A 16,542-nucleotide genomic window follows, 5' to 3' on the forward strand; every position below is an offset into this window, starting at 1 on the left:
ACCAGTGGATTGACAGAACTTAAGGCGGGAGTAACCATGACAACCGAATAACTGACATTGTTTAGGCGGGAAAAACAACTGAGGGCAGAACCACAATACAAAATGGGGGAGCAACTAGACAAACTAACATAACACAGCACAACAGCTCACAGCAGTAAGGAGAAAAGAGAGGGGCAGAGAGGATGAGAGGGTGAGAGAGTAAAAGGGTAAGAGAGCAAGGTTCCCATTCCAATACCATAAATCTTCTTCTGTGTTGAATATTCTGATTCTCACTGACCAATCTAGTCCAAGATACAAATCCTACAGCATTTCCATACAGCCTATAAGAAACATTACATCACCATCCTGTGTTACATGTTAAACCCTACAAACTCCTCTTTGGGCCCTTCTGCCAAGCTGCAGGGTCTGCTCTGACCCTTGGGCCTGTCTGCAGGCAGAGGGTGTTGTTCCATCAATAGGGGATCACCTTCAGCTACCACACCATTGTTTTCCAGTTGTTCAGTAACTGAGGGATCTCAAAGCTTGCTTTCATTTCAGTCTCGCTTATAGTTTCCATATTCCCAAAATCTTTTGCCAGGCAATCATATTTGTAAGGCTTTCCTGTCTCATCTTCCCCAGCAGGAAACAAGGGATGGTTTTCCAGGTCTAGGGTGACCCTGAGAGGGGGTCAGCACCACGACCTCCCCTCAACAGGGACCAGGGAGGGCTGGGGGACTCCACACATGGTAAAGGAGACCATTTACAGGTGCTTATAATGGATAAAAACCAGATTGTGGCCAGAACTGTGCACTGTGTTGTGTCAATGAACCCTCTCCGGGGGTCTCTGTCTCTCACCCAGGGCAGTGTTATCTTTTTATACTAAAAACTACCTGTACAATATTTACAGTTACTTCCCAATACTCATCACCTGTGTTAGACACTGAGCTGCTACTCTAAACCAATCCAAAAGTGCCACCATCACCCAGAAGATGGAGGCCAAGAAGAAGAAGAAGGAGAAAGGCTGGACATGCCCAGATCCCTCCATCTTGCCCCCTGAACCCCCATTCTAAAAACCACAAAATCTATTTTTCACCCTGTGATAAATTCACTGTCATTCTACTTAATTTGTCGTGGCTTGCAGATCTTCATCTGGGGTTGGTAACTTGCTCCATGGGTCATAATCAAACCCACAGGGGCATTTTGGGCTCTGTGCCAGGGTCTCTGAGCCCCCTGGCAGGGTCTGGGCTGCTCGGGACAGACAGAGGGATGTCCTGGCTCCTGACACTTGGGCTCCTGTGGCCACATCTCTCCTCACAGAGAAAGGCAAGGCACAATCCTTCCCAAGAATATTTCTGGGTTTCACATTGTCTGAACCTCAGAGAAAGGAAAAACAAATCCTGTCTCATTTGCTGTGCCTGTGCTTGTGCCACAGCAGAATGCAATGTGGAGATTGTTTACCCAAAGTGATGGTGTTTTGTTCTTTGACCTGTCGTGCTCAGGTGGGGTGTGTGTGTGTGTGTGTGTGTGTGTGTGTGTGTGTGTGTGTGTTGGGATTATCACTGACAGTCACAAGTGGAGTGCAGGGTTGAGTGCTTGGTAGATTCAGTTTGGATGCAGTGTAATATAGTTTAAAATAATATAGAATAATATAGTACAACAAAGTAATTAGTTAATGTCAATGGAGTCAAGTGCATCATTCTCTCCCCTCCTCGGGGGTGACAATATCCACTGTAGGCTCCCCTGCCTCGCACCTGCACTCACACAAGGTGCTGCAATCAGCTCTCCAGGCAATTTAATCTGGGTTAATTAATGAGCAGAGCGTCACAGCCAGGTGAGAGGAGGCAGGTGAGCCCTGTGGGACACTCCAGAGCTGCCACCAGAGCCAAAGGAGCCCCCGATGCTGTGTGTGTGTGACAATGCCCACCCCTGTACGTGTGCACACACACACACCTGTCTGTGTGAGAGAGCGTGGGCACAGGTGTGTGCATGCACGCGGGGGTCACAGCACCATGGATCCATCAGCTGCACAGAACTCTGACATCCCATCCTGTCACAACTCTGACATCCCCACCCTGTCCCCAGCCCAGAGCTCCGAGTGCCACCTCCAGGTGCCACCTGCAGGGCTGGGCAGTCCAGCCCCCCCTGGGCAGTGCCAAGGCAGCTCCTGAGCCCCCTTTCCATGGGGAAATTCCTGCAGTGCCCACCCTGAGCTGCCCTGGCCCAGCCTGAGCCCGTTCCCTCTGCTCCTGTCCCCGTTCCCCCCGGCTGTGCCCTCCTGGCAGGAGCTGTGCAGAGCCACAAGGGCCCCCCGAGCCTCCTTTTCCTGTGCAGGGATGTCCCCATGTCCCCTCCAGGGATGTCCCATGTCTGCCCATGGTGACACCTGCCATTCACGGACACACCTGTCCATGGTCACACCTGTCCATGGTCACACCTGCCATTCACGGTCACACCTGTCCATGGTCACACCTGCCCCCATGGTCACACCTGCCCATGGTCACACCTGCCATTCACGGTCACACCTGTCCATGGTCACACCTGCCATTCACGGTCACACCTGCCCACGCACGGACACGCCTGCCCATGGTGACACCTGCCATTCACGGACACACCTGCCCATGCACGGACACACCTGTCCATGGTCACACCTGTCCATGGTCACACCTGCCCATGGTCACACCTGCCCACGCACGGACACACCTGCCATGCATGGACACACCTGTCCATGGTCACACCTGCCCACGCACGGACACACCTGCCCATGGTCACACCTGCCATGCATGGACACACCTGTCCACGGTCACACCTGTCCATGGTCACACCTGTCCATGGTCACACCTGTCCATGGTCACACCTGCCCATGGTCACACCTGCCATGCATGGACACACCTGTCCATGGTCACACCTGCCCATGGTCACACCTGCCCATGGTCACACCTGTCCATGGTCACACCTGCCCAAGCACGGACACACCTGTCCATGGTCACACCTGCCCATGGTCACACCTGCCATTCACGGACACACCTGCCCATGCACGGACACACCTGTCCATGGACACACCTGCCCATGGACACACCTGTCCATGGTCACACCTGTCCATGGACACACCTGTCCATGGTCACACCTGCCCATGGTCACACCTGCCATTCACGGTCACACCTGCCCACGCACGGACACACCTGTCCATGGTCACACCTGCCCATGGTCACACCTGTCCATGGTCGCACCTGCCATTCACGGACATACCTGCCCATGGACACACCTGCCCATGGTCACACCTGCCCATGGTCACACCTGCCCATGCACGGACACACCTGTCCATGGTCACACCTGTCCATGGTCACACCTGCCCACGCACGGACACACCTGCCCATGGTCACACCTGCCCACGGTCACACCTGCCCATGGACACACCTGCCCACGCACGGACACACCTGCCCATGGACACACCTGTCCACGGTCACACCTGCCCATGCACGGACACACCTGCCATTCACGGACACACCTGCCCATGGACACACCTGCCATTCACGGTCACACCTGCCCATGCACGGACACACCTGTCCATGGTCACACCTGCCCATGGTCACACCTGCCATTCACGGACACACCTGTCCATGGTCACACCTGCCCATGGACACACCTGCCCACGCACGGACACACCTGCCCATGGACACACCTGTCCACGGTCACACCTGCCCATGCACGGACACACCTGCCATTCACGGACACACCTGCCCATGGACACACCTGCCATTCACGGTCACACCTGCCCATGCACGGACACACCTGTCCATGGTCACACCTGCCCATGGTCACACCTGCCATTCACGGACACACCTGTCCATGGTCACACCTGCCCATGGACACACCTGCCCACGCACAGACACACCTGCCCACGCACGGACACACCTGCCCATGGTCACACCTGTCCATGGTCACACCTGTCCATGGTCACACCTGCCATTCACGGTCACACCTGCCCACGCACGGACACACCTGTCCATGGACACACCTGTCCATGGTCACACCTGCCCATGGTCACACCTGTCCATGGTCACACCTGTCCATGGTCACACCTGCCATTCACGGTCACACCTGCCCATGCACGGACACACCTGTCCATGGTCACACCTGTCCATGGTCACACCTGCCATTCACGGTCACACCTGCCCATGCACGGTCACACCTGCCCACGGTCACACCTGTCCATGGTCACACCTGTCCATGGTCACACCTGTCCACGGTCACACCTGCCCATGGTCACACCTGTCCACGGTCACACCTGTCCATGGTCACACCTGCCATGCATGGACACACCTGCCCACGGTCACACCTGTCATTCACGGTCACACCTGCCATTCACGGTCACACCGGCCCGCCCAGGCGCGGGCGGCCGCGCGCACGGAGCGGCCCCGCAGGGGGCGGGCCCGGGGGCGGGGCGGCCCCGGAGGAGCGGCGGGCGGGCGGTTCCGGCGGGAGCAGCCGGGGCTGTTCCGCTGTTCCCGAGCAGTTCCCGCGTGCTCGGGGCCGTTCCCGCGTGCCCGGGCTGTCCGCGCCGTTCCGGTGTCCCGGGGCTGTCCGCGCCGTTCCCGTGTCCCGGCTGTCCCGCTGTTCTCGTTGCTGTCCCGGCGGCTCGGTGACCCTGGCGGGGCGGGCGGCGGCGGCCATGGCCATGTCGGTGTTCGTGACGCGGCGGATCCCGGCCGAGGGGCTGCGGGTGCTGTCCCAGGCCAGCGGGTGAGCGCGGGGCGCGGCGGGGCCCGGTGCCGGTGTGTCCCGGTGCCGGTCCCGGTCCCGATGCGGGTGGGTACCGGTGCCGGTGTGTCCCGGTGCCGCAGGTGCCGCGTGCAGCAGTGGGACTCGGAGGAGCCGGTTCCGGTGCCGGTGCCGGTGTGTCCCGGTGCCGGTGTGTCCCGGTGCCGGTGCCGGTGTGTGACGGTTGTCCCGCAGGTGCCGCGTGCAGCAGTGGGACTCGGAGGAGCCGGTGCCGGTGCCGGTGTGTCCCGGTGCCGGTGTGTCCCGGTGCCGGTGCCGGTGTGTCCCGGTTCCGGTGCCGGTGTGTCCCGGTGCCGGTGCCGGTGTGTCCCGGTGTGTCCCGGTGCCGGTGTGTCCCGGTGCCGGTGTGTCCCGGTTCCGGTTTGTCCCGGTTCCGGTGCCGGTGTGTCCCGGTGCCGGTGTGTCCCTGTCCCGGTGCCGGTGCCGGTGTGTGCCGGTGCCGGTGTGTCCCTGTCCCGGTGCCGGTGTGTCCCGGTGCCGGTGTGTCCCTGTCCCGGTGCCGGTGTGTGACGGTTCCGGTCCCGGTGCCGGTGTGTGCCGGTGCCGGTGCCGGTGTGTGACGGTTCCGGTCCCGGTGCCGGTGTGTCCCGGTGCCGGTGTGTGCCGGTGCCGGTGTGTCCCGGTGCCGGTGTGTCCCTGTCCCGGTGCCGGTGTGTGCCGGTGTGTCCCGGTGCCGGTGCCGGTGCCGGTGTGTGCCGGTGCCGGTGTGTCCCTGTCCCGGTGCCGGTGTGTGCCGGTGTGTCCCGGTACCGGTGCCGGTGCCGGTGTGTGACGGTTGTCCCGCAGGTGCCGCGTGCAGCAGTGGGACTCGGACGAGCCGGTGCCGCGGGCCGAGCTGCTGGCGGGCGTGGCGGGCGCGCACGGGCTGCTGTGCCTGCTCTCGGACCGCATCGACCGCGAGGTGCTGGACGCGGCCGGTGCGTGCTGACCCCGCTCCCCGGCCCGCCCCGGCCCGGCCCGGACAGCCGCGGCAGCGCCCTCGTGTCTTGCAGGGCCCGGCCTGAAGGTCATCAGCACGCTGTCCGTGGGCTTCGACCACCTGGCCCTGGACGAGATCAAGAAACGGTAACGCTGCCCCGCTCCTGCCCTGCTCCGACCCCGATCCTGCCCTCCCTGGCTCTGCTGCGCCCCCTGCCCCGCTTCGGGACCCCCTCCCTGGCACACCCACAGCCCGCTGGTCCCTCCGGGTGGGTGGGCTGCACCTCTCTGCTGCTGGGGTCACCCACCTGCACGGCTGGGGTCACCCCCTGCACCCTGTCCTGCTGGGGTCACCCTGCTGGGGTCACCCAGGGCTGCGGGAGCCTTTGGGTGGGGGGTTCAGGGTGGCTGAGAGCCGCAGGGCTGTCCCTGGCACTGGGATGGGCACAGGGTTGTCCCTGGGCACTGGGATGGGTACGGGGCTGTCCCTGGGCACTGGGATGGGTACAGGGCTGACCCTGGCACTGGGATGGGTACAGGGCTGTCCCTGGCACTGGGATGGGTACAGGGCTGTCCCTGGCACTGGGATGGGTACAGGGCTGTCCCTGGGCACTTGGATGGGTACAGGGCTGTCCCTGGCACTGGGATGGGTACGGGGCTGTCCCTCGCACTGGGATGGGCACGGGGCTGTCCCTGGCACTGGGATGGGTACAGGGTTGTCGCTGGGCACTTGGATGGGTACAGGGGTGTCCCTGGGCACTGGGATGGATACGGGGCTGTCCCTGGGCACTGGGATGGGTACGGGGGTGTCCCTGGGCACTTGGATGGGTACGGGGCTGTCCCTGGGCACTGGGATGGGTACGGGGCTGTCCCTGGGCACTGGGATGGGTACAGGGTTGTCCCTGGGCACTTGGATGGGTACAGGGGTGTCCCTGGCACTGGGATGGGTACGGGGGTGTCCCTGGCGCTGGGATGGGTACAGGGCTGTCCCTGGCACTTGGATGGGTACAGGGCTGTCCCTGGCACTTGGATGGGTACAGGGCTGTCCCTGGCACAGGCACAGGGCTGTCCCTGGCACTGGCACAGACACGGTGCTGTCCCTGGGCACTGGCACTGGCACAGGGCTGTCCCTGGCACTGGCATAGACACGGTGCTGTCCCTGGCACTGGCACAGACGCGGTGTTGGCTCCCTGGGCACTGGCACAGGCACAGGGCTCCCTGGGCTGGCAGGCAGCCCCCAGAGCCCGCTCTGCTGCAGGGGCATCCGCGTGGGATACACCCCGGACGTGCTGACCGACGCCACGGCCGAGCTGTCGGTGGCGCTGCTGCTGTCCGCCTGCCGCCGCCTGCCCGAGGCTGCCCAGCAGGTCCGCAGGTGAGCCAGGAGCGAGAGCCCCGCGGCTGAGACCGGGCTGGGACAGGGCTGGGACAGGGCTGGGACATGGGGCTGTGACCAGGGGCTGTGACATGGGGCTGGGACATGGGGCTGTGACATGGGGCTGTGACATGGGGCTGGGACATGGGGCTGTGACAGCGCTGGGACATGGGGCTGGGACATGGGGCTGTGACATGGGGCTGTGACCAGGGGCTGTGACATGGGGCTGGGACATGGGGCTGTGACATGGGGCTGTGACAGGGCTGGGACATGGGGCTGGGACATGGGGCTGTGACATGGGGCTGTGACATGGGGCTGTGACAGCGCTGGGACATGGGGCTGGGACATGGGGCTGTGACATGGGGCTGTGACAGCGCTGGGACATGGGGCTGTGACAGGGCTGTGACATGGCGCTGGGACATGGGGCTGTGACATGGGGCTGGGACATGGGGCTGTGACAGCGCTGTGACATGGGGCTGGGACATGGGGCTGTGACATGGGGCTGTGACATGGGGCTGTGACATGGGGCTGGGCCATGACGCTGGGACATGGGGCTGTGACATGGGGCTGTGACATGGGGCTGTGACATGGGGCTGGGACATGGGACTGGGACAGGGCTGGGATATGGGGCTGGGACATGAGGCTGGGACATGGGGCTGGGACATGGGGCTGGGACATGGGGCTGGGACATGGGGCTGTGACATGGGGCTGAGACATGGGGCTGGGACATGGGGCTGGGACATGGGGCTGTGACATGGGGCTGTGACATGGGGCTGTGACATGGGGCTGGGACATGGGGCTGGGACATGGGGCTGAGACATGGGGCTGTGACAGGGCTGGGACAGGGCTGTGACAGGGCTGTGACATGGGGCTGTGACATGGGGCTGAGACATGGGGCTGTGACATGGGGCTGGGACATGGGGCTGGGACATGGGGCTGGGACATGGGGCTGTGACATGGGGCTGTGACATGGGGCTGGGACAGGGCTGGGACATGGGGCTGTGACATGGGGCTGGGACATGGGGCTGTGACATGGGGCTGGGACAGCGCTGTGACATGGGGCTGTGACATGGGGCTGAGACATGGGGCTGTGACAGCACTGGGACATGGGGCTGGGACATAGGGCTGTGACATGGCGCTGTGACATGGGGCTGGGACATAGGGCTGTGACATGGGGCTGTGACATGGGGCTGAGACATGGGGCTGTGACATGGGGCTGTGACAGGGCTGTGACAGCGCTGTGACATGGGGCTGTGACATGGGGCTGGGACAGGGCTGGGACAGCGCTGTGACATGGGGCTGGGACATGGGGCTGTGACATGGGGCTGTGACATGGGGCTGGGACAGCGCTGTGACATGGGGCTGTGACAGGGCTGGGACATGGGGCTGGGACAGCGCTGTGACATGGGGCTGTGACATGGGGCTGTGACAGCGCTGGGACATGGGGCTGTGACATGGGGCTGTGACATGGGGCTGTGACATGGGGCTGGGACATGGGGCTGTGACATGGGGCTGAGACATGGGGCTGTGACATGGGGCTGGGACATGGGGCTGTGACAGCGCTGGGACATGGGGCTGGGACATGGGGCTGTGACAGCGCTGTGACATGGGGCTGGGACATGGGGCTGTGACAGGGCTGGGACATGGGGCTGGGACATGGGGCTGTGACATGGGGCTGTGACAGCGCTGTGACATGGGGCTGGGACATGGGGCTGTGACAGGGCTGGGACATGGGGCTGGGACATGGGGCTGGGACATGGGGCTGAGACATGGGGCTGGGACATGGGGCTGGGACATGGGGCTGGGACATGGGGCTGGGACATGGGGCTGGGACAGGGCTGGGACATGGGGCTGGGACATGGGACTGGGACATGGGGCTGTGACAGCGCTGGGACATGGGGCTGGGACATGGGGCTGTGACATGGGGCTGGGACATGGGGCTGTGACATGGGGCTGAGACATGGGGCTGTGACATGGGGCTGGGACATGGGGCTGTGACAGCGCTGGGACATGGGGCTGGGACATGGGGCTGTGACAGCGCTGTGACATGGGGCTGGGACATGGGGCTGTGACAGGGCTGGGACATGGGGCTGGGACATGGGGCTGTGACATGGGGCTGTGACAGCGCTGTGACATGGGGCTGGGACATGGGGCTGTGACAGGGCTGGGACATGGGGCTGGGACATGGGGCTGGGACATGGGGCTGAGACATGGGGCTGGGACATGGGGCTGGGACATGGGGCTGGGACATGGGGCTGGGACATGGGGCTGGGACATGGGGCTGTGACAGCGCTGGGACATGGGGCTGTGACATGGGGCTGGGACAGGGCTGTGACATGGGGCTGGGACATGGGACTGGGACATGGGGCTGAGACATGGGGCTGGGACATGGGGCTGGGACATGGGGCTGGGTCATGGGGCTGGGACATGGGGCTGGGACAGGGCTGGGACATGGGGCTGGGACATGGGACTGGGACATGGGGCTGTGACAGCGCTGGGACATGGGGCTGGGACATGGGGCTGTGACATGGGGCTGTGACATGGGGCTGGGACATGGGGCTGTGACATGGCGCTGTGACATGGCGCTGTGACATGGGGCTGTGACATGGGGCTGTGACATGGGGCTGGGACATGGGGCTGAGACATGGGGCTGGGACATGGGGCTGTGACATGGGGCTGGGACATGGGGCTGTGACTTGGGGCTGTGACATGGGGCTGTGACAGCGCTGTGACATGGGGCTGGGACATGGGGCTGGGACAGCGCTGGGACATGGCGCTGTGACATGGGGCTGGGACATGGGGCTGTGACGTGGGGCTGGGACATGGGGCTGTGACGTGGGGCTGGGACATGGGGCTGTGACAGCGCTGTGACATGGGGCTGTGACATGGGGCTGGGACCGGGCTGGGACAGGGCTGTGACATGGGGCTGGGACATGGGGCTGTGACATGGGGCTGGGACATGGGGCTGTGACATGGGGCTGGGACATGGGGCTGGGACATGGGGCTGTGACATGGGGCTGAGACATGGGGCTGGGACATGGGACTGTGACATGGGGCTGGGACATGGGGCTGTGACATGGGGCTGTGACATGGGGCTGTGACAGCGCTGTGACATGGGGCTGTGACATGGGGCTGTGACATGGGGCTGTGACATAGGGCTGGGACATGGGGCTGTGACATGGGGCTGTGACATAGGGCTGGGACATGGGGCTGGGACATGGGGCTGTGACATGGGGCTGGGACATGGGGCTGGGTCATGGGGCTGCAGGGCTTGGTGCAGCTCACCCTGAGCATCTGAGCTGGGTGGGCTCTGACCATCCTTGTCCCTGTCCCTGTCCCTGTCCCTGCCAGCGGCGGCTGGACCACCTGGAAGCCCCTGTGGATGTGTGGGCATGGCCTGTCCGACAGCACCGTGGGCATCATCGGGCTGGGCAGAATAGGTAAGGCCAACCCCTGTGTGGCAGGCTGGGCCTGGGGCCTCACCCTCAGCCTGGGCTGCTGGAAGTGCCCCTGCTGGAGCTGGGAGGGCTGCAATGAGATGGTATTGCAGGCTTTTCCAGCCCACGCTGTTCTGGGTGTCTGTGGCCTGCTGCTCAGCTGTTTAAACCCCGTGAGCACAGCGAGGGGAGCCTGCAGGGCCTCCCCAGCAGCTCTGCTGCCTCACCAGCCCCAGCCCTAAAGCCTCAGCTGCTCCTGTGCTCCCGCAGCAGCCTCTGCCCCTCCTGCCCTCCGTTGCACAAACGCTGTGGCAAAGTCCATGGGACACTTGGCACCGTGCAGCTGCGGACTTTGCCACAGGCAGCCCCTCCTGTCCCTGCTGCCAGGGCAGCCACGGGCTGGGTGTCCCCTGTGCAGAGCAGGACATCTCCATGCCCAGCCCGCAGCCAGGCAGGGTGAGCCCACTGCTGCAGCCCTGCAGGGGCTCTGGCTGCGGGCCCCGAGGGGCTGTGGGGCCTCGGCAGCCCAGCCCTTCCTCCCTCACTCAGTGCTTTGTGGAGATAATCCAAACTCCACAAGTTTGTGAAAGTTGTAAAGCCAGTATGTTTATTACAGCGCTGGACGCATGTGGAGATTGCTCTCCTTAAAAGACATGCATACCTCTGTGAACTTCAGGTCCCTTTTTATCCTCCTCTCAAATACATCTGCATACAATTTCACAATAAGTTCATACATACTCATGTTACAAATTTCAGTGACATTCACTGCTGGTTCTTCTATATCAGAAAGAGTTCCTGGGTCAGGCTGGCCTGCTCTCACAGCAGTCTCTGTCTCTCTCTATCACCCTCTGTCTCCCCGCTTCTCTCTGTCCTTCACTGAAGCAGTTTCCCTGAGCCTAGGCTTTTGCAGCCAGGCTACATAGCTGTGTTTTCCAGCCACAAAGATGTCCATTTCCCCTCAGTCAGAATGGATTTCTCCTCTGGAGAGTTGTGCTCTGTCTCGTTGCAGGACAGGCGGTTGCGCGGCGCCTGAAGCCCTTTGGGGTCCGCAGGTTCCTGTACACCGGCAGCGGCCCCAAGCCCGAGAGCGCGGCCGAGTTTGGGGCTGAGTTTGGTAAGGACGGCCCCAGGGCAGGGCCAGGGGGCTCCGGGGGGCACTTGGGGTCTGTCACCTGCAGGGCGGCAGCTGGGGGGTCTGGGGGCACCCAGGGTGTGGGGCTGCCATGTGCCAGCTGTGCCCATGCTGGGGGTGACAGCGGAGCCTGGCTGCTCTGAGCCAGGGCACAGCTGGGCTCACAGGGCTGCATCAGGGCTCTGTGGGAGCTGAGCTGCTCCTGCTGCTGTGCCCCTGGGCGTTACTGTCAGCTCCATGGGGCACCGAGAGTGCGAGCAGGATGTGGCAGCTGCTGCTGGCAGGAGGGGGCTCTGCTGGGCTGGTTCCCGGGGCGCTGCCGGGGCTGCAGCCGGCCTGCAGCTCTGCCAGGGCAGGGCAGGGCTGGCTGCAGCGGGCTGTGTCCCTGCTCCTGCCCAGTCCCGCTCGCCACGCTGGCCGAGGAGTCCGACTTCGTGGTGGTCACCTGTGCGCTGACCCCGGCCACCCAGGGCATGTGCAACAAGGACTTCTTCGGCAGGATGAAGAAGACTTCTGTGTTTGTCAACACCAGCAGGTACTGGCAGCGCTGAGCCATGCCTGGAGAAGGCAGACCTGGCCCTTGCAGGGTCTGAGAGCGTGGGGGGATCTGCTGAGCTCTGAGTCCAGGCAGCAACGCAGCCTTCATGGCTGCAGCTGCGGGGAGCCTCTGCCAAGGCCTATGGGAGTGAGCTGAATACAAGATAAATAATGCAGGAGCACCCGGCTCTCCCGCTGGTGTGGGCAGCTGGGGCAGTGCTGGGACACTGAGGCACACCAGAGCGGGTCCAAGCTCTGCTCAGGCACTCCTGGCACCCCTGTCCCTGTGCCCCGAGCAGTGACCAGGCTGTCCCTGGGGCAGGGCGTGTGGCACGTGGGTGAGCCAGGAGGATCTGTACGAGGCACAGCACAGAGGGTCAGAGCTCTGTGCCCCCGTGCCCCGAGCAGTGACCAGGCTGTCCCTGCCCGCGCAGGGGGGCTGTGGTCAACCAGGAGGATCTGTACGAGGCGCTGACCCAGGGGCAGATTGCGGCCGCCGGGCTGGACGTGACCACGCCGGAGCCGCTGCCCACTGACCACCCGCTGCTGTCCCTGCAGAACTGCGGTGAGTGTGCCAGGGCCGGCTGTCCCTCCTCAGGACACGCGTGGCAGGGACCCCTGGGCACCAGCAGTGCTGGCACAGGGTGCCGGGGCACAGCACGGGCACAGGGTGTGTTCAGGGGGGTTACAGTGCAACGCAGGGGGCTGCTGGGGGGTGCAACCCATCGACGTGGTGCCAAACAAGGGTGGGAGCTGCTTTAATTTTCCAGAAAGGCATTGAGATAACCCTTGTGGTGGCCCATCATTCGGTGTGTGAAACTCGTGCAGGATCTGGCATCAGCCGGGCATGAAAGAGAAGCCAGCTCTCCCAGCTCGGGCCCTGCCCAGCTCGGGTGTTCTGTGGGCTCCTGGGCACAAACTGGGGTGGAAAATTCCCCTCTGGCAGAAAGTGGGTTTGCCTGGGGGAGTCCTGGTGCTGGGAGTGCTGCTGGGCTGCGTGGGCAGCCTGGTACCTGGGTGCTTGAGGCACTGGGAGGGTGGGACACGGGCCATGGGACATGGGGCGTGGGATGTGGGACATGGGACATGGGATGTAGGACGTGGGGCGTGGGGCAGGTGCAGGCGAGGAGTGAGACCTGTCTTCTCTGGAGGAGGATGATGCAGCTGAGGAAGGTTGGTAGGAAGGAGCTTGCTTGGCCACTGTGTCACAGGCTGTCCTCCCTCTGTGGGGAGAGGGTTTCTGGGGTAGGAAAAGTACGTTCCAAAAAAAAAAACCCATAGGGACATCCATGAGAATTTGGAGCGGCTCATGACTGTCTCTTTCTGAAGTACAACCCTATAGCTGCTGTTTTATTTTGTGCTAAAACTCATTTTTTATTAGTTTGCCTTATTTCTCAACGTAAACAGTGTGAGGAGTGGTAAGAGCTGAGACTTTCTGGGAGTATTTGCAGGACTTGGAGGCTCGAGAGCTCTGAAACAAGAGCAGGCAGGGCACAATTCCTACACGTGTATTTATCGAGTACATTATTTTAGCAGTAATACGACACATTTATCGATGCACAGATAACGCCCGCGGGGATGCTGTGCCTGTGGGAGCCCTGGCAGGGCTGCTGGGGTCGGGGTGAGTGAGGGGTGAGGGGTCAGAGTGCTGTGTGAGCCGTGTCCCTGCCGTGTGTCCCGCAGTGATCCTGCCGCACATCGGCAGTGCCACCTACGCCACGCGCGGCACCATGGCCGTGCTGGCAGCCAGGAACCTGCTGGCCGGGCTGCGGGGCGAGCCCATGCCCAGCGAGCTGACCTTCTGATGGACGGAGCCTGGGGACGGAGCCTGATGGCCGGAGCCCATGGCCAGAGCCTGCTCCCACCGGTGCCCCTGCCCGCGGTGCCAGCAGCCCTTCAAGAGCCATTAAAGAGCCTTTAAAGAGCAGCAGCCAAGGCAGTGTGGTGGTGGTGTTATTTGAGAGCAGGGCACGCTGTGGGTGCCAGCGGGCCGTGGGGAGGGCTGGCCCTGCATGGGGAACACGTGCCATGCTGGGACATGGGGCGTGGGGAACGCTTGCCATGCAGCGCTTGCCATGCTGGCGGTGCCACATGGAACGCTTGCCATGCTAAAGGTGCCACATGTAACCCTTGCCATGCTGGCAGTGCCACATGGAACGCTTGCCATGCAACGCTTGCCATGCTGGCAGTGCCACATGGAACGCTTGCCATGCTGGAGGTGCCACATGGAACGCTTGCCATGCAGCCCTTGCCATGCTGGCGGTGCCACATGGAACGCTTGCCATGCTAAAGGTGCCATATCGAACGCTTGCCATGCTGGCAGTGCCACATGGAACGCTTGCCATGCAACACTTGCCATGCTGGCAGTGCCACGTGGAACGCTTGCTGTGCTGGCAGTGCCACATGGAACCCTTGCCATGCTAAAGGTGCCACATGGAACGCTTGCCATGCAGTGCTTGCCATGCTGGTGGTGCCACATGGAGCACTTGCCATGCTGGTGGTGCCACATGGAACGCTTGCCATGCAATGCTTGCCGTGCTGGCAGTGCCACATGGAATGCTTGCCATGCAGCGCTTGCCATGCTGGCGGTGCCACATGGAACGCTTGCCATGCTGCTTGCCATGCTGGCAGTGCCACATGCAACGCTTGCCATGCAGCGCTTGCCGTGCTGGCAGTGCCACGGGGCAGCTGCTGCAGCACACCCGTGCTCAGAGCCCGGCTCTGGGCACGGTGAGAGGCCAGGAGTGCCTGCCCTGGGCTCGTGGCCAGCAGGGGAGGACAGGGAACGGCTTGGTCTGTGCATCTGCTTGGTCTGTGCACCTGCTGCTGCCAGCCCACACATCCAGTGGTCCTGTGGAATCGGTGGCACTGCATAATCCTCTGCTTGAGGGTTTCCTTTTTCTAAAGAACAGCACAGCCCGGGCTCGTGCAGCTCCCCAGGAACCTCCAGCTCTGGCTCGGTGTCCATAACCAGTGCCAGGCACGGCTCCAGAGTGGGTGGCAGGCTGGGATTCACTGGCACCCATTGTGGGCTCCCTGGTGGTTCCCAGATGTGCAGTGACGTTTTTTGGAGCAGAGGAGATCCCGAGGCTCCGTCTGCCAGGAGAGCCTGCTGGGCACCTCTCGAGGGCTGTGGGGATCCCTGTGCCCTGCAGCCACCGTCCCACTCCCATAAACTGGGGCTGGAGCCTGAGCCCACCTCTCCGTGCCACTGCTGGCAGAATCGGGGAATGGCTTGGGCTGGCTTGGCTTGGGTTGGCTTGGCTTGGCTTGGCTTGGCTTGGCTTGGCTTGGCTTGGCTTGGGTTGGGTTGGGTTGGGTTGGGTTGGAAGGTCTCAGCTTTTGGTTGGTAATTGCTGCCCCGAGATGTGCAGGGTGTCTCTGCTTCAGCCCACGCAGCTGAAGAACAAGTCTGGACTTGTCACTTTTCAGTCTTGAGGTTGTTTATTCATTCTTATCTATAAAATTTTCTCTCTGCCCAGCTGACATCTGCTCAGCAGGGCAGCCACAGGCACTCTGTGTTGTCTTTTTATACCACAAACTACATATAACATATTTACACTTAATTCCCAATACCCATCACCTGTGTCAGACAGTGCACTTCTACTCTAAACCAACCCCAAATTGCAAAAACATCCCTGCAGAAAATGGAGAACAAGAAGAAGGAAAAAAGGCTGGACACGCCCAAGTTCATCCATCTTGTCCCCATAACCCTGTCACAGCCCTGTCACAGCCCTGTCACAGCCCTGTCACAGCCCGGTCACAGCCCAGTCACAGCCCTGTCACAGCCCTGTCACAGCCCAGTCACAGCTGTGTCACAGCCCTGTCACAGCCCAGTCACAGCCCTGTCACAGCCGTGTCACAGCCCTGTCACAGCTGTGTCACAGCCCTGTCACAGCCCTGTCACAGCACAGTCACAGCCCTGTCACAGCTGTGTCACAGCCCTGTCACAGCCCGGTCACAGCCCTGTCACAGCCCGGTCACAGCCTGGTCACAGCCGTGTCACAGCCCTGTCACAGGCCTGTCACAACCCGGTCACAGCCCTGTCACAGCCCTGTCACAGCCCTGTCACAGCTGTGTCACAGCCCTGTCACAGCCCAGTCACAGCCGTGTCACAGCCCAGTCACAGCCCTGTCACAGCCCTGTCACAGCTGTGTCACAGCCCTGTCACAGCCCGGTCACAGCCCGGTCACAGCCTGGTCACAGCCCAGTCACAGCCCTGTCACAGCCCGGTCACAGCTGTGTCACAGCCCTGTCACAGCCCTGTCACAGCCCTGTCACAGCCCAGTCACAGCCCTGTCACAGCCCTGTCACAGCTGTGTCACAGCCCTGTCACAGCCCTGTCACAGCTGTGTCACAGCCCTGTCACAACCCAGGCACAGCCC

General features: G+C 62.3%; 1 protein-coding gene across 1 annotated transcript; it reads left to right on the forward strand.

The window, feature by feature from the left end:
- The first annotated feature begins 4,406 nt into the window (after positions 1–4,406).
- On the forward strand, positions 4,407–14,087 carry GRHPR (glyoxylate and hydroxypyruvate reductase). The gene is made up of 9 exons (XM_074532862.1): positions 4,407–4,719; positions 5,545–5,675; positions 5,751–5,823; positions 6,935–7,051; positions 10,403–10,491; positions 11,498–11,602; positions 12,020–12,155; positions 12,592–12,722; positions 13,841–14,087. Exons 1-9 carry the CDS (start codon positions 4,649–4,651, stop codon positions 13,960–13,962), a joined length of 975 nt encoding a protein of 324 aa, XP_074388963.1. The 5' UTR covers positions 4,407–4,648; the 3' UTR covers positions 13,963–14,087.
- The last annotated feature ends 2,455 nt before the right edge of the window (positions 14,088–16,542 follow it).

This window comes from Zonotrichia albicollis, chromosome Z, assembly GCF_047830755.1.
Source record: "Zonotrichia albicollis isolate bZonAlb1 chromosome Z, bZonAlb1.hap1, whole genome shotgun sequence".
NCBI classification, from domain to species: domain Eukaryota; kingdom Metazoa; phylum Chordata; class Aves; order Passeriformes; family Passerellidae; genus Zonotrichia; species Zonotrichia albicollis.